Genomic DNA, 23417 nt, shown 5'->3' with positions numbered 1-23417 from the left:
CATCACCGTGTCAGGAGGGAGGCCCCCTTCTCACGGGGCTGGGGCCTGTTTTCCCAGGGACACCTAAGTTACCTGGCAGAGGAGGTATCACTGTTGGTCTGGACAAGAGGATAAGAACTGAGGGGAAGTGGGTGAAGGGCTCCCAAGCCAGGAAGCCTAATTATCTCCACAAGGAAGAAGAGAGGCAATGAGATCAAATCCTGAGACCCCACCTCTCCCAAGAGGCCAGCTGCTTCTCAGGGAGGGTGAGGGAAAACTGAAAACCAACTCTCTAAGGTGTCTTCACCACGAAGCAAGGAGGGCCCAGGGCTGCACTCTGAGGGCCCCAGGCTCCACTTTCTCCCTGCCATTTCCACATAAAGCGTCTTCCTCAGGAAAGAAGCTTGTGCCAGGCCAGCCTGCCAGAACCCGCAGTGGAGGCAGGCGCTGGGATGGGGGAGCAGGAGAGGCTGTGGCATCGTGAGAGCAGGAAGCTAAGGAGGCTGCTGGAATTCCTGGGCTCCCAGGGAAAGCTTGGGTAAGTGCAGGCCGGGCATCCACCACACTTGAGCCATTGTGGTAGGATCTGGGTGAGATTCAAGTCCTACCAATGGGCCTCAGTGCCATCACTTCCAGCATGAGGGCTCCTCTGCCCAGCACTGGGGCCTAGAAAGCCCCAGGAAAGCAGTGAGGGGCTGCTGGGCTTGAATTCCATGCGAGTCGCATGTCATGGTACTGTGGGGATCCAGAGAGAGGAGTCACAGAAGACGGAAGGCACTTGCTACAGTTGCTTTGCATGGGGGTCTGGTGATCCTGTAAGACCACAGGCTCGAGCAATGGTTGCCTTGATCTACTGGGGTAGGTGCAAAGTTACTAACTGATGCCCTGGAACCATTGCAGGTGGGACAGCAAGCACCTTACTGGTCAGCACAGAAAACTGGGCCTGCACCCTATAGTTCCCGGGTTCCTCGGGCACGAAACCCTGTGCTGAGGGCAGGGGGGTTAGGGTTGCATGGGGAGCTAGCCTTGCTGCCAGTCACCAGCAGGTCAACCAGGACCACAGCTTCCCCCACTTGGCAGCCAGAGGTGACTCATTATCCAAGAAACACTCTGGAAGTCTGAGGAGCAGACACATAGAAGCCCACTGCTGGTCAGGTTCAGACAGGCCTGCCTAGATGACTGTGGCTTGTCAAAAAACCAACCCTATGGTCCCAGCAGTCTGGCTCCTGGGCACACCTGTTGTGGCTGCCATTCGAGGCAGCTGTGGACAATCTCTTGCCAATTTGGAGATTCTGTTCTAATCAACTAGGGGACAGGAATCCATTAAGCACAGGGTAAGCTACTAGGGATCCAGTGAGCAGGCCTCGGAAAGCGATGGTAGCCAATCAGATGTCAACAGGGTCAGGAGAAAGGGATGCTGCAGTATTAGTATGCAGAACTGGCAGGGCCATCACTGGGTGAAAACCTGTCCCCATGTGGCAGTGCATGCAGAGTACAAAGCCCCAGAGGCTGCACCTATCCCAGGCCAGAAGACTAGAACAAGTACAAAAGGAGTCCCTCTGAGAAGCAGCCAAGCCAAGCAGGTGTGCTGAATGCTAATTCTGTGGTCTGGCGCTAAACCAGGAAATAGCTGATCCTGCTCTGAAGCCACGACACACAGCCTGCTTGCCAGCCAGCGTGAAGCCTCCCCTGCCAACCCACTGGCCTCCTCCTCTCTCTAGCAAAACCCTTTACTTATATATTTTAATTGCTTAAAAGGGCACCCTTGGCATCAGTCGTGGGTCACAGGATGGGAGCAGGGACTTCCTGGCTAAGTCCCCACTGGGATCTGCACCAGCTATCCACTGTGAGAAGTCACCACTCCTGAACCTCAGTTTTCACGTCTACAATGGGGGGCGGTAGTAACAGGTCCTCATCAGGCTACTATGAAGCGTTAAGGCAGTGAAGTGCTTAGCAGAGCACCCTGGGGCACCAGGCAGGGGCTGGGAACCACTTGGATGCCCTTTCTTTCTCTAGGAAGTCAATGTGTCATTTTCCTCTCAAGAGCAATATCTCTCTGGGAGATGCTTCCTTATCCTGGAGACTAACCTGCAGGCTCACAGGTCCTTTTCATCTGGGACATTTAGAAGAGTGGGTGGGCTGTCAGCCAATGTGGGTGTTCAGAAGAAAAGGGCACAGGAGGTAAAAACACTTCCCTCCACCTGCCCTTTGAGGCATGGGCACCCATGGCTGCCTTCATCTGTCCTTCTCAGTAGTGTCTCTAACTCTGAGCTCCAGGCTGTCATTGGGGAAGTGAGGATGCTCTGAGAAGACTTCCAGAACTATGCGTTGAACCTCTTTTCTGGACAGTGAACCTTGGGAAACTAATGAAAACTATGGGTTTTCTTCCCAGAAGAGTGCCCATATATACTGTGGAACTGTTTTGTTAAGGAGGCAGGTCATCGTGGACCTTCAGAAGTCCGTAAGTCTATCCATAAACTGGGCTAAGGACCCCTGCTGTCAAGGCAAAGCCTCAGTTTACAGACGTAGAGGTGCAAGCCTGATCGAAGGCATGCTTGGGCACTTGGGTCTGGATCTGGGCTTGGAGGCCTCAGATGGCATCCAGCTCTTTTCTAGTTCTCTAGGAAACTCTGGCATACAAGGGCAGGGCAGGGCAGGGCAGGGAGGGCAGGGAGGGCAGGGCATGGCCCCTCCCTCTTCTTAGGCAGCAGTCAAGTTCTGCACCTGTGTCCCTTGGCCCCTGCCCTAAGCCCAGCTGTCCAAACTGTTTCTTTCCAGCCAAAGTCTTAGAGGGCCAAAAGCAATGCTCCCTTGGAGGGCAAAAGCAATGCTACTGGGTGCTTGGCTGCTTCACAGGCTTCCTCAGGGTTCCTGGGGCTGTGGCTACCCACGGAGCATGTCCTTGAGAGAGGAACCTGTGCTGCCCGCCCCCCACCTTCCTGGGCATGACTGTCTGCCCCTGAATCTCTCTCAATGCCCTTTGCCCACCCTGGAACTGCCAGGGTGAGGAGTGCCTCTATCACCACGTGTAGCTCTAGGGTCTCCCTGCCTCCATGCCGCTTAAGCGAATAGAAATGGCCCAGGAGGAAAAGATCCGGCCCCACAAGGACCAGGCAGCCAGGAATCACCAGGAAACCTTAAGGTCCCAGTCCTAGGAGGCACGGATATGAAAACTGCTATTCTTAGCTTTGATCTCTGATGCTCAGAAATTCTGCATTTTGGCTACAAGAGCTGAGTTTTGGGCCCAGAGGGAAAATCCCCCTTCACTCTGAACGGAAAGTATGCTCCCCCAAGGGAGGCTTGGGGACTGTATGTGAGAGAAAGAGAGTGTGAGTGTGTGTGCATGGGTGGGAGTGCATGCATGTGGATCTGACTGTTCAGCCCTAACCTGCTCCTTACCTCCGCTCGTTGCCAAACAGACGGGCCACCTCCTCCCTGCCAGGGCTCCGGGCCCGAGTTCTACGCTCCAGCCGCCTTCTCTCCACCTGGAAGGCTTCTCGGTGGCTGATCCTGATGGCCTTAGGAACGTCGGCCAGGGTGGCATATTGCCTGCTGGCTTTAAAGGCAAAGGTGCTCCCCAGTCTCTCTGTCCCCCGCCCCCCAGCGCTGCCAGAGTCCACGTAGGCAGGTGGCTGGCTGGCCACATCCAGGGAGCCGAGAGAGATGCTGTAGACCATTCGGTGGGAGAGTTGAGGACCTGGGGAAGGAAGGGGACCACCGAGCTCCCGGGAGGGTGACTCGGGGCAACTGTACCTGTGATTGGGGGTGCTGGGGCTGGGAGGGGAGAGCGGCAGGGGCAGCTGCTGCTCCTCAGCCTTCAAGTCCTGTTTGGTCTTCTCCAGGGAGAAGTAGCCGCTCTCCACCCGGACTTTGCGGCCACAGTCCATGTGGTCGCTACTCATGGCGCTCTCCTCTGGAAGAGACAGTGGGAGGGAGGAGACGCACTCAACCTGCTGCCAGCTTTGCTTGGAGGACTTTTTTTTATAAAGCCCATGTAGGACCTGAGCAGGGGCCTTTTCTACATCCCATCTCTAATTTACAGCACAGCCCACTCAAGGGCAGATGTTAATAACCATGGATGGGTGTGAAATATTCCGTGCATGCTTTTTCCCCTCATCCATCTCTCCCCTGCAGCTGACTGCCTCTCAGCCAGGCTGGCGGGCAGGCCCTACACGTCTAGTCTGGGGGCTCGGCTGGGAAGGCAGATCTGTACCTCAGGATGTAAGACACCCACCAACAACTGCTTCTTACCGTCAAGGGGGAAGCTGACAGTCAACCAGCTCTTTAGTCTTCCTTTTTTTTTTTTTTTTGAGACAGAGTCTCACTCACTCTGCCACCCAGGCTGGAGTGCAGTGGTACAATTTCGGCTCACTGCAACCTTCACCTCCTGTGTTCAAGAGATTCTCCTGCCTCAGACTTCCAAGTAGCTGGGACTACAGGCGTGCACCACCACACCCAGCTAATTTTTGTATTCTCAGTAGAGATAGGGTTTCACTATGTTGGCCAGGTTGGTCTCAAACTCCTGACCTCAGGTGTTCTACCTGCCTCGGTCTCCCAAAGTGCTGGGATTACAGGCATGAGTCACCATACCTGTCCCCTTCAGTCTTTTAGTGCATTCTGGGGGTAGGAAGGGGCAGGGGACTTCTGCAGAAGACAGACAGAGTGAATAGATGTTTACCATGTACAGGCCCGAGAGGAAGACTGAGACACCTTCCATCCAGAGCGCACGTGAAACATGCAGCCAGAGTACGCTGGGCTGGCCACAGCTGCTCACTTATCTTTAACAATCTAGACAAAATACAGATGGGAAAACCCAGCCTGTGTCTTACAGAGACCTCTAGGGCCTGGGAACAAGACAGGCAAAGATAAAAGCCTTGCTCCCACTCAGGCAATTCCAAAGCGCTAAAAAAAAAACAGGGCACGAGGATGCCAACTGCTGCCTCTCCAGCACTCCTTCCTCTCCTTCTGCCAGGGGCCCAGGCAGAATGCAGACAGTCAGAGGGATGAAGCTGTCTGACCACTGCTTCTTGGGGCAGGATGCACACAGAAACACAATGGTACTGTGACAGAGGCCTGACACAGACCCTGCTGCAAAATGTTTCTGATTCTCCTGACAAGCAAGTGGGGCTGACAGAGCAGGTCCTGTTTTCCTCCTTTAAAGATAGGATTTAAGGGCCAGAAGGGGCAAGGCCAAGACTGGAGCCCAGGAATCTCAGTCCATACCAGGCCAGGTGCTACCCACAGGGCTGATGGACAAAGGGAAATCAAGGTCCAGGGCTTGTGACTAGGCTCTAAAGCCGTTGGCTGAGTCCCCAGTGCCAGCCCTGATGGGAACGAGGGCTGTTCTAGTGCATACAGGCCAGCCTGGCCCCTGCTCACCTTCTTTGCTCTCCAGCCCAGGTTCCCGCAATGAACTGGCAGCAGGAGGCTGGCTCTGGCTGGGACTCTGAGCTGGACTCAGGCTGCTGCCATCTGGCTGGTCCTTGACCCTCATTTCTTCCTGCCAGAGTGTGGACTTGGTGGTAGGGACTTTCTCGGCACTGGGTATGCTGCTGCTGCTGCTGCTGCTGGTGACAGCCACCTTGGCAGGCCCAGGTTCCTGGAGGAGGAGAGAGTGGTGTCTGTGCAGGTGCAGGAGCACACAGCCCAGGCTGGGTGACAGGTCCTGGTTGTCCAGCTATGCAGGGCACCCAGGCCAGCTACACAACCTCAGGGACCTGGAATCTTCAGACAATGCTCCGTAACAGTGGGCCAGGCATTCACAGTGAGACCACAGTTGCTGCTTTGAAATCTGTCATTCCTAGGCATCCAAGACTTGAATAAGATGAGACAGAACAGCGTGAGGAAAGAGAACACACCCTTGAGACACGTCCAGCATCATCTGTAGATCCTTATGCTGAATGTAAGAACAAGTTCACGGCACCCAAGTCTGGGCCAGCCCTGTGGCCTTACCCAGCCTCTGTTTTTTGCTCCTAAGAAGCTAAAATGGAATGCCCAGACGCTATGTGAAGCGAAGAGTCATCAGATGCAAACTAAATGCTATGGTTTCAATGCTGTGTCTCCCCACAACTCATGTGTTGAAATCCCAACCCCCAGGGTGATGGTATCAGGAGGTGGAGCCTTTAGGAGGTGATTAGGTCATGAGAGTTGGAGCCCTCATGTATGGAATTAGTGCCTTCATAGAAGAGCCCTCAGAGAGCTGCCCTGCCCCTTCTAACATCTGAGGACCAGCGAAGGCGCCCTCACTAGATCCCCAAGGTACTAGCACTTTTATCTTAGACTAACCAGCCTGCTGTGAAAAAAATTTCTATTATTTATAAGCTGACCAGTCTGTGGTATTTTATTACAGCAGACAGAACAGACAAAGACACCAAACACCCCATTTGAACCAGTACACAGGCACACATTCACAAATGCAAATACATATTCACATGCACATGCTTTCTCACACTCATAAGCTCATACATGCACAAGCTGGATACAAGCCAGTAGCCAAGATGGAAATCCCCAATCTCTCCAGGTTGTGGAAATGGTATTGCTCCCCGAGGGAGAAGCATTTAGGCAGATGCAGAGTCCAGACAACAGCAGGGCTGTGATCCCTAGCTATTCCACAGTACCAGGTCACAACCTGGGCTCCAACGACCCTGCCCAGAGGGCCGCCAACAGGATGGCTTTGGCCCCTCTCCAGAAGTGAAGCACATCTGAGCTCTCTTGCAAAAGACAAGAGCATGATATACAAGTGCCCACCTCCCACTTCCATCCTGATGGCCAAGCCTCATTTTTAGAAATCCACCTTAGTCCCTCTCTGGCTTGGGCCCTTGGAGAGGGTTGCAGATGACACAGGTTCTTTACATGCATGTGTGTGTGCACACCTGCAGATGCAGCGTCACCACCAGGCTATTTATTAATAGCCTGGCTGGGCTCCATACAGCCAGTTTCACCCATCTACCTCTCAAGGAAGGCCACCGGGGCTGAGAGAAGAGGCAGCGGGCCCATGAGCGCACAGCCAGTGAGGGGCTGCATAGGGGTCTCAGTGTTTCCACCATGTGCCCGAGAAGCAGCAAGGCCATGGGGTTGGGGGACATTGTCTTGGGTGGGGCTCTGGGTCCAAAGCTGTTGGCACTTTTGCAAGGATTCCAGGCCTCATGTACAGGATAAAGGCAGGGAGGCTCTTCCCACAGACCCAGGATGCACACCTGACTGCCTACTTGTCTTAGGGCCGCCAGCAGACAGACTCCCAGACTGAAGGCTCCCTCAGAAGAAGCCAGCTTCTCAGAGGCAAACAGTGAAGGTTTCTCCTGACAAGTTTCCCAAGGGCTCCAATGACCCAAGGGGATGCCACCCCAGGACCACCTGTCCCTGCAGCAAACACGGCACCCTGGGATGCTTACCTATGGGAAACTGGCAGCTGTGCTGGATGCAGAACCACCCGAACTGCCCACCCTGGCAGCAGAGCTTCCCCAAAGCAAAAGCTGCTCTAGAGCCCTGCTTGCCAAGCAGGAACCTCTCTCTGCAGGTGTTTCCAAAGGCTCCCCACTTCCCTAGCAGGAACATGGAACAGGGCAACCGATGGGAAGGAAGGATTCTGACTTGGAGTGGGGGGGTGGCAGTAGACACCCCAGTAAAAAACAGCATTCCTAAGGAAGGAGACACTCACATGGGCCCGGTGGTGCTGTCTTGGCTCACACTGAGGCCTGTGGTTCTACAGGTCTCAGAAGAAAGCCAGAGAAAAGCAGAAGAACCTGGGGGGCCGGGAGATGGAGGAGCTGGCCTCCCTCAGGTCCACCTGCGAAGTGGAGACCTGGGGCCTGGAAACCTGGCTAGAAACACAACTCTGGGCTTTCCACCTGTCTCCATCCTTCTTGCCCTTCATACCTACATGGGTCATCGTTTCCTTCTGCTCCAGGCTCTTTCCTTGAGTCCTAACACAAGTTAAGTAAGAAGCCGCTCCCTGGAGCCCGTGCTTCTCAGACTACAGCCTTTGGAAGCTATGGTTAGGGCCAAACCAGTCTCCTCTCCCAGCCCTAGACTCTGTTGAGACCCCTGCCCTCAGCTGAAAAGCTGTCTGCTGCCCCTGTAGTGTGACCCTTGGCCCCAACTTCTGGAAGCAGAACCTTCCAGAAGGTCCCACCTGAGTTCCTCAACGGCAGAAGCTAATTCTTACTGGGCAGAGTGGACAGCCAATGCTTCAAGCCCTCCGCTGGTTCAGTCTGAAACTCTCCTGGGCCTACACTGGGCCATGGAGAAAGAAATCAAGTATACAGTCTTGGGTTCTCACCTCTACAGGTGCTCTGAAGGTGTGAAGCTTACCCCCAGCCCCATCCTAGGCCTTGAGAATGCCTTTAGCATCAGGCTGCACGCAGAAGGGAGGCCTATCCAGAGACCCCATCTCAACCGCGATCCCTGCTGCTCCTCTGCAGTGCCCCCATGTCACCCCCACAAGACTGCCTTGACAAAGAGATGGTTCCTGATTAAAGTTCAAAGCTTCTGGAAACAAGCAGCCTCAAATGGCATGCTCTCAGGACCAAGGGGTAGAAAGGAGAGACTCTGCAAGGTTGTCTCAGGAAGGGGCTGAGTGCAGAAGGCTGGGACCCCTTCTGAGACCTCAGGGAAGCGGATAACCTACCCACCCTGGGATCATGTGGCTGGCCCCTTCTACCAACCAAAAAGCTGAAGCTTGGTCATGGCTAGCTGTTTTGGGGAGCTGGGTGTCATGAGGGAAGGAGAGTAAGCAAGCTCCCTGGCCTGGGATGAGAGCGGCATCTCCACATGGAGTTACCTTATTGGAGGCAGAAGCTCTGCTTCTGCACTATTTCCAAGGCATCACCATGGAAACACAGCATAACCCTAAACACTGTTATTCTGCCTGTGGTTTTTTTTTTCTCTCAAACCAGGCAGCTTTGGGGGATTTACGTATTAACTGCTGTTCCACGGCAGGCGGCTTTATTTTCTGTCTCCAAGAAGCACTCTGTATTTTTTGCCAACTTCTTGCTAGCTACATCACCTTTCCAGTGGATGTTGGTTTGGATGCCCCCTCCTCCCTTCCTGACCCCAAGATGGAGGGTGGATGACCATGGACTGAGAGTGGCCCAGGCTGATTCCATCAGCAGGAGGGCCAATACAGCAGCCCAGGGCAGGCACATCCAAGGGCAGCCCAAGGGGCTGAGGGGAGGAGGGGGCCCAGGCCAGTGCATGCTCCCCACCTCTGCAGCCCCTGGCTGGCTCTCTTCACTTCTATAGGCCTCTGGCCTTGTGATGCCCAAGGGACCCCCAACCCCACTCCGCTCCCTCTCAGGGTGACTATGAGGCTCAGGACAAAGCAAAGCACTTGGGAACAGTAGTGTATAGTACAGAGGGGAAAGGAATTACATTTACTGAGCACCGATAATCAGTCCAAAACTTCCTTTCATGCTCACAACAATATTGGCAATTAGGCAGCAACAGGCCTGCTTTGCAAGTTGACTACTGAGGCTCAGAAAGGTTACCTCATTCCTCCACGGCCCCAGGAACGTAGGGAGTGTGGTGAGGCAGTGCAGGACCCTTCTATGCTCTAATCCTTGCACACTGGCCAGGGAGGGAAGGAGGATTGTGGCCTGTGGGGAAGAACTGGACCTGGAGGGACCACCCCAGCCAGCCATGCCCTGCTCAGGTCACATGGGAGTTGGAGCAAGGGCCCCTGTGAGCTCCTTATAGGCCACAATACTCCAGGACTCTCCTCCCAATCCTACTGCATCTGGCTGCCTGCAGGGCCACCTGTGGGTGCAGAGTCCTTTTGACTATGGCTGCAGGCTGCCCATGCTGCCCCACCCCAGCTGCCAGCAGAACAGCCAGGAGAGGGGGGTCACACCGGTGTACTGTTGGCTGGCTGGAAACTTCTCTTGGGCAGCCCCAGAGCATACCAGCAAGCCACCCTGTCCTTGTTGTGGGTCCCTGTGGCTCAGTCCCTGCTGTGCAGCCCACAGCAAGGATATGCAGGGTTGATGACTGCCTCAGCCCTGGCCCGACTGTGTCCTCATGCTCCAACCTCTAGGGAGCCCTCACATCTTTGCAAGCCCTGGCTCCACTGAGGGGATGGCACCTGGCAAACCCATTGCCTACCTGCGGTGTGGGGGGTTCCACTTTCCGTTTCTTCTTCTGGTTCTGTTTGTTGGTCCGCGGATAGACCATGAGCATCTCCAGCCACCTGGGAAGACGAAAGGAGATAAAGTACCAGGTAAGACCCTGGCACTTGGAGACTAGAAGCCCTGGCCCTTGCTGGGGTGGTCCAGGCCTCTGGGCACTGAGGAGAGCAGGGTATCATCCCCAGTGAGAGACTGCTGCGCTGGGGCCAGAAGTGCCCACAGGGGAAGCCTGAACGATGACCCTGCCACAACCACAGCAGGCTCAGGGCACAACACAGGCTCTGTGCTAGCAGAAAAGCCAGGCCTGGCCACGGACCTCAGAGCACAGGATGTGTAACTTCCATTACTGACCTATATCCAGGGCCTGGACTTGCCCTAACACTGCTCTCCCAGAGTGGACTTGGTGAGAGCACAGATGGGATATGACTGGGAGCCATTTAGGGCAACAGAGGCAGGTGCTGGCCTTGAGGCGGGAATCTAGGAGTTGTGCTGGCCAAGTTCCTGCAATGGGTCTCCTCAAGGGACTGGAGTGGTGGGTGCTGAACTCCCACAGCCCCTGTAGAGGGAGGGTGCTGGGTACCCCGGCTTTGAGGAAGCCTGGGCAGAGCTGCCCAGGGACCCCATCAGGGCTTGTATGTGCGAAGTTCACTCTGGATAAGCACCAGGGGTGAAGCAAGGGAGCACAGCAAGAGCAGGTGCTGCCAGCAGGAGGACTCTAGATCTGGCTCTGCCACCATCCCACCACAATCTTGGGTAGCTCCCTGCCCCTTAGAGCTTCAGTCTTCTCATTTCTGAAATCAGGAGCTAGATCAGATCATGGCACTACAATGACTACTTCCACCATACAGATTTTTATAACAAACAAAGGAACTAACAGCAGTTGCCTTGCTAGAGCTGCCTGCCAGTCCTGTGGAAGCTGGAGAATGGGGGTGGGAGGAGTGGAGAGCAGTGTAGGTCCTGCCTCTGAAGCCCAAGCTCCAGCCCTGGGCCTGGTTGTGCAAGGGCAGCCCTAGTGTCCTCTCCAGAGTGGAAGGAGCCTCAGAAGACACTGCTCCAGATCTTCCTCCAACACCAGGGTCTGTGCTGGGCCTGTTGGCAGCCTGGGTCTGGGTTGGGGAAGGGAGGGTCTGCACTGCTGCACCCTGCTAGACATCACACGAGTGCAGCACCCAGTAGCACACTGAGCCTGAGCAGGAAAACAGCTCGAGTCTTTTGTGCTAAGGTGTTTCTCTAATTTGAGGTGGAGAGGAGAGGAGGGAAGGGGAAAAGGGATACAGAAGGGAAGAGAGGAAGAGGGTGGGCAGGAGGGAGGGGAGGAGGAGAGTAGGAAGGAAGGAGGAAAGGAAGAGAGAGAAAGATAAAATGAAGGAGGGAAAGAAGGACACACAGACAAAGGGAGGGCCAGTCACAGTCACTGGCTTCTGAGACAGCCTCAGGATGGGTATGCTGTTGACAACTGGTAGCTGCAGAGGCCAGGCTTAATGCAGGGAACCAAAACAACAGAGCTGAGGGGCCACCCTCAGCCCAGCTCAGCCCACAGCCAGTGATGCTGGATTTGCTGAGGATGAATAAATACCTGCACTGCAAAGCCACAGGTCCTGTGGGTCACTCCCCCATGGCCCCAAAACAAGAAAGGAGGGTATGGCCATCTGCAAAGCCAGCAGGCAGGTGGGCCTTCTGAGGGTCCTGAGCCCCTCTCCTCCCTGGTAACATTTCTCACCACGGCTCGCTGGGAGCAGAGGTCCCAGGAAGGGGCCTCACTCATACAAGTGAGGTGTTCCCAAGGCATATGAGGTTAAAAAGGTTTGTCCTTCTGGTCTGCCACGGCAGCTGCCACTTCTCCTGAGCACTCTGAGGGACTATGCCTGCAGAAGGCTGCACTTAAAATTTCACTGAGGGGTGGAGCATGCCGGAGGTGCAGAACCCTGCCAGGTACCCCATACCCCTGCAGACTGGAACCTGGAGGGGAGGGGAGAAGGCTGCACTGCAGGCACTCTGCTGACTATGTGAAGCTGCTGAGCTCTCCTGGGCTGGCTCCAGCAAGCCCAGGACTCAGGAGGAGCCAGGACAGCAGGTGTCCCATGTGGCCTCAGTCCCATTATGCATCTTAGTCTCTGTTCAGACTGGAATCTGTGGCTGGAGTCGCAGAGATGCAGGGTCCAGCAACAGATGATGGAACGTGTCCTCTGCACTTGGATTTCTCACGGAAGCCCAATAGGAAGCATCTAACATCATCCAGATATATTATAAATGTTAATGAAACAAACCCAAAAAGAGAGGAGAGAGGTGAGTGTGAATATGGGACTGGTAGGTGCTGGGGCTCTCCAGCTAGGGAAGGCAGAGCCCAGATGAATGAGAACAGGGGAGTGGGTACGGTTAAAAGGCAGGGCAGGGAGAAGGGAAGTTCAGACTTCACCCAGCTGAGCACAGAAAAGCTCCCTTGCCAACTCCTACCCAAATCCTACTTCATCTAAAAGAGCTGTGTAAAGTGCAGCCCAGCATCTTGGAAGTGGGAACTGGAAAGAGTTGCCAACTTCTTCCACCCAGGCCCAGGAGAGACCCGGCATTCCATGCAGCTGTCAGGGCTATGCAGAGAAGACCTGGGAAGAAGGCTGGGTGGGACTGTCCCCAACCCACCTGCCTGGTGGAAGTATTTGCACCTCCTAAGGGACCAGCTTTGATGTGACCAGAGAGCTTGGACCCAAAATGGTGCTCCAGAGCCTAGGGATGAAGTTACTGGGCAGAGGAGTTATAATTGGCAACAGAGGGAGGCAAGAGAGGGAGCAGAGGAAGGGGGCTGTCAGCAAGACAGAGGAACGGGAGGTGGTGGCAACAGCACTTGTCTCCAGGGTGCACAGGCCACACCTGACTTCCTCACGTAGCAGAGCATCCCAGCTGTGAGAAGGTGAGGAAGTGGCTGCCAGGGGCCCAGGGCAGGCTGCCACGTGAGAACCTGCCTAACATGGCCCACAATCAGGGCAAGGGAAAGGAGAAGAGCCTTGGGCAGTATATTCTGGCTTTGGATATGCCACTGAGCCACCACATATATGGGGCCCCATATCATGTGTACCTGGCACCTTGGTACATTAATGATCTTGTCTACCCATGCTGCATGGGTATGGCAAGCCTGAACATTCAACAGAAGAGAGAGAAGTAGGGGGCTCAGGATGGAGTGAGGACCTCTGGCAGGACTTAAGCTGCCTGCTGGAGGCAGTTCAAATGCTAAACATCACCCTCTCTTCATACCACATGGTATGACACATACCTCTCTGGCCTGGTCCCAGAACCATCCCTGCTCCAGACACTCCCCAGCCTGCCCTGGAGACCCAGAACTCCCGTCTGTCCCACCTGTTACCTACACCCTGTCTGGGACCTAGCTCCTGTGGAAAGGGTGAGGGTTTCCTGGGGAAGCTACCTAGCAGAGGGAGCCTCAATTGTGTCCTGCCAGGCCAGCACCAGCAACAGGTGTGAGCCAGGAAGTACAGAAGATGCCCTAGGCCAGGTTCCCATCTCCAGACCCTGGGTCTTCTCGACTGTATCATGAGGGCTCTTCAGAAGCCCTTGACATTCTTGATCATATGGCTCTGGACTAAGATCAGGGGAGACACAAGTGCTCCTTCAGCTTGGCTCCAGGTGCTCAGAAATGCAAACCTGCCTCTCCTCCAGGGGAGGACTCTAGGACAGGGCACACCTGAGTAGAGAGCACCCTGGGGCCCAGCACTGGCTCCTGGATGCCTTGCCACGTGGCCCTGGACTTCAGGCTGTGCTTATTCACCATGCTTGGCCAGGCTGCAGCTGAGAGGCTAAAGCAAGACTGGTGTTCCGAGTCGTCCATATGTTCAAACCCAAGGGCTCCATATTCCTGAATCCCTCTACTCTGTACTGCTAGTCAGCCTGGCTCAGCAAGCCCCAGGTTTACTTCTTCCCAGAGCTTCTTAGACTCATGTGCCTCCTCCTCAGCCTTAAACAAGACAGGGATTCTCAGAGATCCAGTTTCTGAGTTCCTCTCAGGCCCAATCAGCCTGTTCACCTCCAAGGACCACATACAGCTTTTCACCACAGCCCAGGCCATGCGGGTAGCAAAGAATCCCGTTAGACTGGGAGCTCTGGGAGGGCAAATGCTGCCCTGGGTCCAGGAACACAGCGCACAGGTCCCTAGACTATGGGCTCTTTCTCAACCTGAGCTGGTCTGCTACTCTCAGGGGACCTGGGTGAGCAAGAGACTTATTCATCCTCTCCACTCACAGAAATCAGTCTGTGCAGTGGCAGCAGTGTGGCCCGGGTGTGAGGTGCTGGGGATATGACTGAGACACCCCGTGTCCCTGCCACCACTGAGACACATGTGGACACAGCAGATAACCTGGTGCTTTCATAGGTGGTAGAGCCCAGCACCCACCCTGGAAGGAAGAGCAGTCACCCCAGACTGGGGGAGGGTGTGCCCAGGTCATGTGCTTTGGGGAGTGATCCCCTTCCAGGTCGAGGGGCAGGTGAGTTGGGGGTGTGGTGCGTGCAAAGGTGGAGAGGCCCAAGGAGGGTAAGGCGGCCAGAGCCAAGAGGGGCCCCCAGAGTCTGCAGGTGGAATGGCAGATGTCCTGGTTTCTGGTGTGCTGAGCAGATCTCAGCGGATTTCTGTCTCTGACAACAGAGACAGAGCCCAGGAATAGAAGTACATAAGGAAGCAGACAACATCGACACCGCCACAGTAGCATGTGGCCCATCTGGTATTGGCCCCGCATCAGGTGGTGACGCCTCGTTCCACAGCGCCAGCAGACTCACCCGCTGACTATCTCCTTGGTCTCCGCTCGGATGAAATGCTCCTTCTCAGGCGTCAGAATGCACAGGGAGAACTTCTGGCCCGTGCGGCCCTCCCCATCCACCACATCTGTGCACTGGTTCATGTTGATGGTACCCTGAGGCAGGGTTGTGGGCTACAAGAAGGCAGCAGAGAGTCACCCAGAGGCCAGCCAACGGGGCCATAGATGTCCCACAGCCCGAGGCCATTCCTGAACCTCCCAGCCTGTGGGGCCCCCATGTGCGCTCTCCCTCGCCCCAGCCCCATTCCTCTTCTTTTGTGTTCATCCCAGGGAAGACGGGAACAGGCCTGGCCTTCTCCAGAGGACACCCAGTTAAACACTCCTCCTATGTGGAGAGTGATATCCCACTTGCACTGGAGGTGGTGTGCAGGCTAGGACAAGGTGGGGACAGCTGGAGTGACAGGGGCAGCCGAGATCCTGGTCTCAGAGGGGCTGCTGATCCCACAGAGAAGCAAGAAAAAGCTCCAAAGGAGGCAGTTTAAAAACAGCAGGGTTATTTTTAGAGGCAAGGAGGGGGCCAGAGAGAAGCCACATCCTTGAGAGCAGGCTGTGGGGTGGGTGCACCATGCGTTCTTTAGAGGCGGCCAAGGAGCAAACCCGGCAGCCTGGCCCATGGCACCTTCCCAGGCCCAGGGCCGAGCCCAGCAAAGGCTGCCACGCCAGCTCTGGCAGGGTAAACAGTGACTTTTTTTTCTCACAACAGAAGCTGTTAGACACTGAAATTAGAGACAAAAAACCAAAAGCAGGAAAGGAAGCCTTTAAGAAATCCCTACTGAGGTGAAGAGCTAGACTTGTTTATCCCCGTGCCCTCTGGCCTCTTTCTTACTCTCCCAACATAAGGATGCTTTGGGAAAGCGGATGGGTCGCTATGACCAGCACACGAGGGGTGCTCCTGTCCTTAATACCCTCCACACTGATTCCACCCCACTGTTAGGCAGCTGCTGCTTCTCCACCGAGCACCCCCAACAGCCCACCATTTCCTTGGTCTCATTCTTGAAGAAACAGAAGACGCTTCTGATCCATCTGAGGGGTGGGCTGCAGTTGGGCTGCCTTCTACCCAGAGGTCTAGAAGGTTCCTACCACCATCCAGCCTCAAGCTCCTTGCCGACAGTCAACGGGGACTTGGTCTGAAGAGCAGGATGCTGGGTCTGGTGCCCACACTGAGCTCAGACCAACTACTCTCCACACCCCCGACCTTCTTTCTCTGTCAGATGCAGGTTAGGTGCAACCTCCCTGTCCCCCCAGCTCAAGCTCCTGTGATCTTCCTGTTAATTCCTCTGATCCACTTGCCACCCCTTTCTACAGCCCCTGATGCCTGCCTGCAGGAGTCAGACTCGAGGGCTGCTGGCTTTGCACAGCCCTTGCCTACGTGGCTGCTGGCTCTTTCCTCCATAGTTAAGTGCCCACCTCTAAGAAGCCTTTCCCTGTGGGGTCTCTGGACTCAGCCATGCCCTGTGGGCCCAGCTCAGAATGGGGGTGGCATAGCAGGTGGGATGGAGGTTGAGCTCACAGGAAAGCCTCTTCAGTGGTTTCACCCTTTCAGCACACACCCTTGTTATCCTGCCTCAACACTGATCGTAGGGGGACATCAGGAGGAGCCACATTCAAGCCTAGCTCAGTGTTCTATCCATCAGTGGAGTGGCCTGCAGGTGCCTCTTCCAGACACCCTTGGAGGGTCCTTGAGAAGGAGCCAGGAAAGGGAGATAGGTGGGTTTGCTCTGCAACCAAGCAGCGGGTGTTTCCGGAGGAGGAGTGGGTAGAGGAGGCAGCCTCGGACCCTATCTTTATGTTAGTCCAGGAGGCCTGCATCCAACCCCCTGCCATCTTCTGACTGGGGAGGCCCACACTGAGTGCTGTGGCCACAGGCACAGGACAGGTGGGCCTTCCCACCCAGGGCAGGGGTCATGGCCTTCCCAATCTCCTCTCCAGCTCCAGCTCCTTTACTCTGTTCGACAGAGGTTCTCATCCTGGGCCTCCTGACATGGTGTAGGTGCCTGCCTGAACCCTCTGGGCAAATGAAGGGTTGCTCTGACTTCCCTTAGAGCCCAAAATCCCCATGCAAAAGCACAACCCACCCCCACCTCCCCAGACAAGGCATCCTGTTTCTCTGAGGTGGACCCTCTTATTTGTTAATTGAGGAAACTCCACAGACCATAGTGAGGACTGGATGGCATGAAGCAGTAAAGTGCCCAGTGCACTCGGTACCAGAGTGAGCCATTGTGGAGGACCCCTGTGGAGGCAGAGGGGCTTTCCCAAGGCAGCTCTTCCTCTCTGGTCTTTGACTCCCACCCTGGTCCTTGAGACCGTGGTCTCACGATGCCGATAGTGCAGGCCCTGGAGGAGCTACGTGTCCATACCATGATGCCAGTCTATTATGAGCGTGCATGCATGTGCACACACATGTTAGACGGAATATATCAACAGAAATTCCAATATTTTCTTCTCATGGGATCATCCACTGGGCCCCTGGAGGCACAGCACAGGCCCCACTTTGAGGCCACCATTCCAGGGTTCAGTGTCACCAAATTGCTCACTGTCCCTGAAGCCCGTTTGTCTGGACACCTGGCCCCCAGCCAAAGCCCCTGCTCTGCTGCTGAACGTGATTGTGTCTCAGTCTCACCGAGTATGAAAAAATGTCTACCATGTCTCCACCTCTTTAGGCCTCAGTTTCCTCATGTATAAAATGAGGGTTATATCTCCTTCCAAAAAGGATTTCAGAAACGTTAATAAAAGGCAAAAACATGCCAAGCTGCGCCAGGACTGAAGGAAATTAGTAATTAACTACCTGTGTGTCAAGATCTCACAGTTACAATCTCTTCAGCATTACTTACTGCGAGGTGGGCATCACGTAACCCTATCACACACGAAGAACGGAGAGCAAACGGGGGTAAATAACAATTATCAAAGAAGAGCCCAATCTATTTCCACGAAGGAGGAAAGAAAACTTCCTGCTTTTAATCAGATGATCTCATTTTTATTTAATCCTGGTATTAATTTTTCATTTTTTTTTTCTCTGATACTAACTCCAGGTAAACTTTTTTGTTTTTCTTTTTTTTGAGATGGAGTCTCACTCTGTCGCCCAGGCTGGAGTGCAGTGGTGCAATCTTCGCTCACTGCAACTTCTGCCTCCTGGGTTCAAGTGATTCTTGTGCTTCAGCCTCCCGATTAGCTGGGACTACAGGTGCATGCCACCACGCTGAGCTAATTTTTGTATTTTTAGTAGAGATGAGGTTTCACCATGTTGGCCAAGATGGTCTCGAACTCCTGACATCAACTGATCTCTGCCTGCTTCAGCCTCCCAAAGTGTTGGCATTACAGGCAGGAGCCACTGTGCCTGGCTTAACTTATTCTTTTTAACAACAGCTGTACTGAGATATAATTCACATACAATTTACCTAAAGAGTACAGTTCAATGGCTTTTAGCATCATGTTCACAGAGCTGTAAAGCAATCAAGTGCAGATCATTTCCATCATCCCCTGAAACACTTGGACCATTCAGTCACTTTCCTTTGACACCTGTCTCGACCCCAGCAACTGCAACCTGCTTTCTGCCTCTGTGGATGTACCTCTTCTGGATACCCTGTATAAATGGAAAATTCTGGCTTCCATTTAGCATATTTTTGAGGTTCCTCCACATTACAGCATCTGCCAGTCTTTCAATCCTTTTTACAGCTGAATAACGTTCCACTGTGTGGCTATACGGCATTTTGTGTATCTATTCATCTGTTGATGGACGTTTGGACTGTTTCCATCTTTTGGCTACTGTGTATAGTGCTGCTGTGCACATTCCTGTACAGTGTTCGTGTGCTCTCATTTCTCTTGGGTGTGTACCTAGGAGCAGAAGTGCTGGGTCATATAGAAACTATATGTTTAACTCTGAGGAGCTGCCAGACTATTTCCCAAAGTGGCTGTTCCATTTCACATTCCCACCAGCACTGTGTGAGGGCCTGGGACTAACTTTTTAAATTGTATTATGCGCTGCTTCTATAACCAGCACTCTTGGAAGACAGGTCCAGGTACATACTGAGGACCTGCTATGAAAGTAGCTCCCTTCAACTGTGGAGAGAAAGGAATGCTTATACACTGTTGGTGGGAGTGTCAATTAGTTTAGCCATTGTGGAAGACAGTATGGCCATTCCTCAAAGACCTAAAGATAGAAATACCATTTGATCCAGCAATGCCATTACTGGGTATATACCCAAAGGAATATAAGTCGTTATATTATAAAGATACATGCATACCAATGTTCATTGTAGCACTATTCACAATAGCAAAAACATAGAATCAACCTAAATGCTCATCAATGATCTAGACCAGATAAAGAAAATGTGATATACATACACCATGGAATACTATGCAGCCTATAAAAAGAATGAGATCATATCCTTTGCAGGGATATGGATGGAGCCGGAGGCCACTATCTTTAGCAATGAACACAGAAACAGAAAACCACATAGTGTATGCTCTCACCTGTAAGTGGGAGCTAAATGATGAGAACACAGACGCATGGAAGGAAACAACACACACTGGGGCCTTTCGGAGGGTGGAGGGTGGGAAGAGGGAAACATTAGGAAAAGTAACTAATGGGTATCAGGCTTAATACCTGGGTGACAAAACAATCTGTACAACAAACCCCTACGACACAAGTATACCTATGTAACAAACCCGCACTTGTACCCCTGAACTTAAAAAAAGAAAAGAAAAGAAAATGGCTTCCTTTAAGTCTCAGTAGCGCAGTGTTCCCCCCCCACTGCCGCCGACGGGGGAAGCAGCAATGACAGCACCAGCACGGGCACGGAGCACAATGCTGCTCACATTTGCGCTCATGCCCTGAATACCAGGCACTGCTGCAAACTCTTCCCCTGTGTCCCCTCACTGAACATTCCGAACACACTGTGAGGCAGGCACTACTGTCACCCCCATCCCAAAGACAAGGGAGCGGGCCGCTGAGAAGCTAAGTGCAGTCATGCACCGCATATAGTGTTAGTCAACAGGGCCCTCTATTTCTGCTGTATATGGACACATAAATACTTGCCACTGTGTTATAACCACCTACAGTACAGTATGTGCTGTACAGGTTTATGGCTTCAGAGCAACAGACTCTACCACACAGCCTAGGTGCGCAGTAAGCTGTGCTGTCTGGCTTTGTGTAAGCGCACTCTAGGATACTTACATGAGGACAAAACTGCCTAAGGATGCATTTCTCAGGATGTGTGCCTGTCGTTAAACAACACAGGACCGTAATTTAGATCTAAGGTAACAATGCTAGGGAGTAACCATGCCAGGATTCAAACCCAGGCACTCTGGTTCCAGAGCTGGTCCCCTTGCTGCTCTGGAACTCAGCAGCATTTCCAGTGCTTACAAGGCTGGAGCAGATTCAACCAATGGCTCCAGGGAGCCCCTCAGCCAGCACCTCTTCCCTGTCCTGCCTCTGCCTAGTGGGGTAGGACACACCCATCTATGTCTGGCTAGGCCTGAACCTTGTGCTGTAAGAGTAAGGGCAAATATCTAGGCTGTAACCCAAATCCAGCCAGAGAGAACGCCTCAGCTCTAACGCCATCAGCAAAGCAGCTCTGACGAGCTCCCTGCCCTAATTCCATGCCTCCAGGGGCCAGGAATCCAGGTTTCCTAGGAGGCCGAGTTTCACCTAGTTTTGCTGGACTCATTTTCCAAAAAAGAGATGCTCTCTGTAGGACACTGACTCTACTATGTCACTAAGTTATGGGTTCAGCCACCACATAGCCCTCCAGCTATCTGGAGCCTCGGGTCCTCTTCTGGGCTCCACTGTACCCCAGTTAAGAGGGCAGAGTTGCTACAGGCTGCAGATTGTTTATGCAGGAGGACATAGGACAAAGCCTTCTCTCCAAAGAGATCAGCACACCCTGCCCCCTCTGCCTGTCCTCTGTCCACGGGCCCACAGGAGGCCGGAAGCTCTGTGCACTGTAGCCAGGGCATCTGTCAGAGGCCAGAGTGACCTCCCTAGGTTAGGATAATATAGCTACAGCAGCCTCTCCGCCTGGGGACCCTCAGCCACACCCCTGGCCCAAGCAGGTGCACTTTTGGGAAAACTGGCCTTTGTTTCTTACTGACCCGGTAACTGTGGGAAGGCAAGCTTCTAAGAGCCAGAGAGAAGCAAGAGGAAAGTAGGCAGAAATACAGTGAGGGGCTGTTTGGTGTTATCAGGCAGCTGCTGTCAGAGAACCAGTCACACGTGAGACGTGGGCGGGAGTCTTCCCTTTATCCCCGAATCCCTCATTCAGACTGTAAAATAGAGACCCACAAAAACAAAGTCTTTCCCCCAGGGCAAAAAATTACCCCCAAAATCTCAAGGTCAGAATGGGTATTCCAGGGTGAAGCCTGACGTCCCCCCACGCCTGAGGTCCTGAGACAGCGTATTTCACAAACTCATCCAACCATGCTCACAAGGAACACAGCATTCACACCATGATGAGCACACACACAAGTGCACACATGCACATGAAATGGAAATGGCGAGTCAGCATTTCTACCACGTGCATTGCATTTACTATTTTTTCATACGCATGGCGACCCACTGCAGGAATGTGAAAAGCTTTGCCTGAAAACCTTGGTGCTGAGTGGTCACCTCGCTCATCTGCACACTGCCAGGGACAGATGGCTCAGCCTGTTCCGGAGAGCGCACAGGGAATTGCCTTGCCAGAGAAGTGGGAAGTGCATCCAGCAATTCCAGGGTGCTCACTGTGGCCAGGTCCTGAGTAGCTACAGGTACTGACAGCTTCAGGAAGCAGGCACATCACTGTCCCGACCTCCAGATCTGCAGGCTGGGGGTCCAAGTGGTTATGGGACATGGTGCTCTATGGGGCCAGCCAGAACAAGTCTGGTCCTCTCTGACTGGCACCCCTGCCCCTCTCTCCTTGGCATCTTTCCTCCCTGGACTTTGCAACTGTTTGCACAAAGTTATGTCTAAGTTTATCAGAGAAACTGCAGGCAGAGCCACCCGGCCCGGACCACGTGGAGACTTGCACGGCCCTGCTTTTAGTCTGGTCCTTCACTGAGCTATGGCCTGATCAGACAGCGCTAGGCAGGAACACCAACTCCCTCCTCCCTTGGGCTGGTGGGCTGTGCTGCAGACTTGGTCTGGCTGCTTCCTTTCTTTGGAATTCAGGAGGTTGGCTCCAGAGTTTTCTCAGGAAGGAACACAGCCCTTGGGGAGCACTAGCTAAGTACAGTTCCCAGGTGCCCCAGAACCCACATCCTGGGAGGCATAACACATGAGCTGGTCTCCCTGGCCTGTGCTGTAGGTCTACCCTGGGTGGCCCTGGCTGGCCAAGGCTACCTAGGGTCCTGGGAAGCTCATGAGGGCTGCATGGCTGGCCCAGGTCAAGGGTGGTCTCCCGGCTCTTCTTGCTGCAGCCAAACTGATTCTAGGAGCGCAATCTAACAAATCACAAGCCCCTCTCTTTTGAGGAGGCGCTGGTGACCACCCCAAAGGCCATCAGGTGTAGAATGGGCACTTAACTCTTGGCCCAAAGTCCCTCTGGGGCTGCAGGCCTCCCCAGTGAGCAGCACACTCTGCAGCCAGATATCCCCAAAGCCTAGGTTCTCTGAGAAAACTGTAAAGAGCCTCAGAAAAGGGGTCACAAGCCCATGCAGACCTACTGTAAGCAAACCTTCTGCCTGGCCTCTGTGCCACAACTCAGAGAAGTGTTAGGCCAACCATACCTAGGGACTGACAAAGGGACATAGCAGGTGCCTGCCAGGCAGAACTCCCTTCCCTCTTCCCAGTTGTCTCTGCCAGTCCTGGTGTCTTCCACAGTCCGTGTGGTTCAAAGGGCATTTCCACAATCATCTACCATACTGTAGCCTCCCGGGGCTGCATGGAACAGCCCCTAGGCTGGGCTGAGCCCTCATCCCAATGTCTGTCCTCAGGGGCCAGGTCTGATTCCAGTCATATCACCTCCTTGGGAAGGGAGCCATGATTCTGCACTCTTCCAGATCCTTCAGGTGTCCCACATGAAACCTGCATGTTATGACCTGTCAGACCCTAGGGAGGGTCCTGCAGCCCCAGACGGACTTTGGGCCAAGAGTTAGGAGCCCATCCTACACCTGATGGCCTTTGGAGTGGTCACCAAACCCTAACCTCAAAAGAGAAGCTTGTGATTTGTTAGATCAGGCTCCTAGAAGAAATTTGGCTGCAGCAAGACGAGCTGGGAGACCACCTCATGACCTGGGCCAGCCACACAGCCCCGATGAGCCTCCCAGGACCCTAGGTAGCCTTGGCCAGCCAGGGCCACCCAGGCTGGGGAGACCAGCTCATGGGGCTTCCATCAGCCCAGGACAGGAGGGAGAGCTGGAGCCACAAACCACTGCTCTCCCAGCTGTTTCCCTCTGCAGAAGTTCTGAGATCTAAGGTAGACTTTAAGCTTTCTGTTTTCAGAGCTCTCTAGCCAAGAACAGCCTACCCTTGGAGTCAAGTCCTAGCTCCACACTCACTAGCTCTGTGATTCTGGGTAAGTTTCAAATT

At 53.8% G+C, this 23417-nt stretch overlaps 1 protein-coding gene across 6 annotated transcripts in view; it reads right to left on the bottom strand.

Annotated features, from left to right (window-relative positions):
* The window catches only part of MPRIP (myosin phosphatase Rho interacting protein), a 148070-nt gene that overhangs the window by 48357 nt on the left and 76296 nt on the right, over window positions 1–23417 (bottom strand). For 5 of the 6 annotated variants that reach the window (XM_032270298.1, XM_032270299.1, XM_032270303.1 and 2 more), the window contains exons 4-7: window positions 14877–15028; window positions 10078–10162; window positions 5359–5578; window positions 3733–3892 (exon numbers count right to left, since the gene is read on the bottom strand). In XM_032270298.1, coding sequence (XP_032126189.1) covers window positions 3733–3892; window positions 5359–5578; window positions 10078–10162; window positions 14877–15028 — 617 coding nt within the window. Of the gene's footprint in view, window positions 1–3378; window positions 3893–5358; window positions 5579–10077; window positions 10163–14876; window positions 15029–23417 lie in introns of all 6 variants that reach the window. The other variant, XM_032270300.1, reaches the window with a different exon arrangement.

The sequence above is a fragment of the Sapajus apella genome, unplaced genomic scaffold (assembly GCF_009761245.1).
Source record: "Sapajus apella isolate SASKATOON/1434 unplaced genomic scaffold, GSC_monkey_1.0 scaffold208, whole genome shotgun sequence".
In the NCBI taxonomy this organism is placed as follows: domain Eukaryota; kingdom Metazoa; phylum Chordata; class Mammalia; order Primates; family Cebidae; genus Sapajus; species Sapajus apella.
The sequence above is the reverse complement of the archived record's forward strand: the minus strand, read 5'-3'. Positions and strand labels throughout refer to the sequence as shown.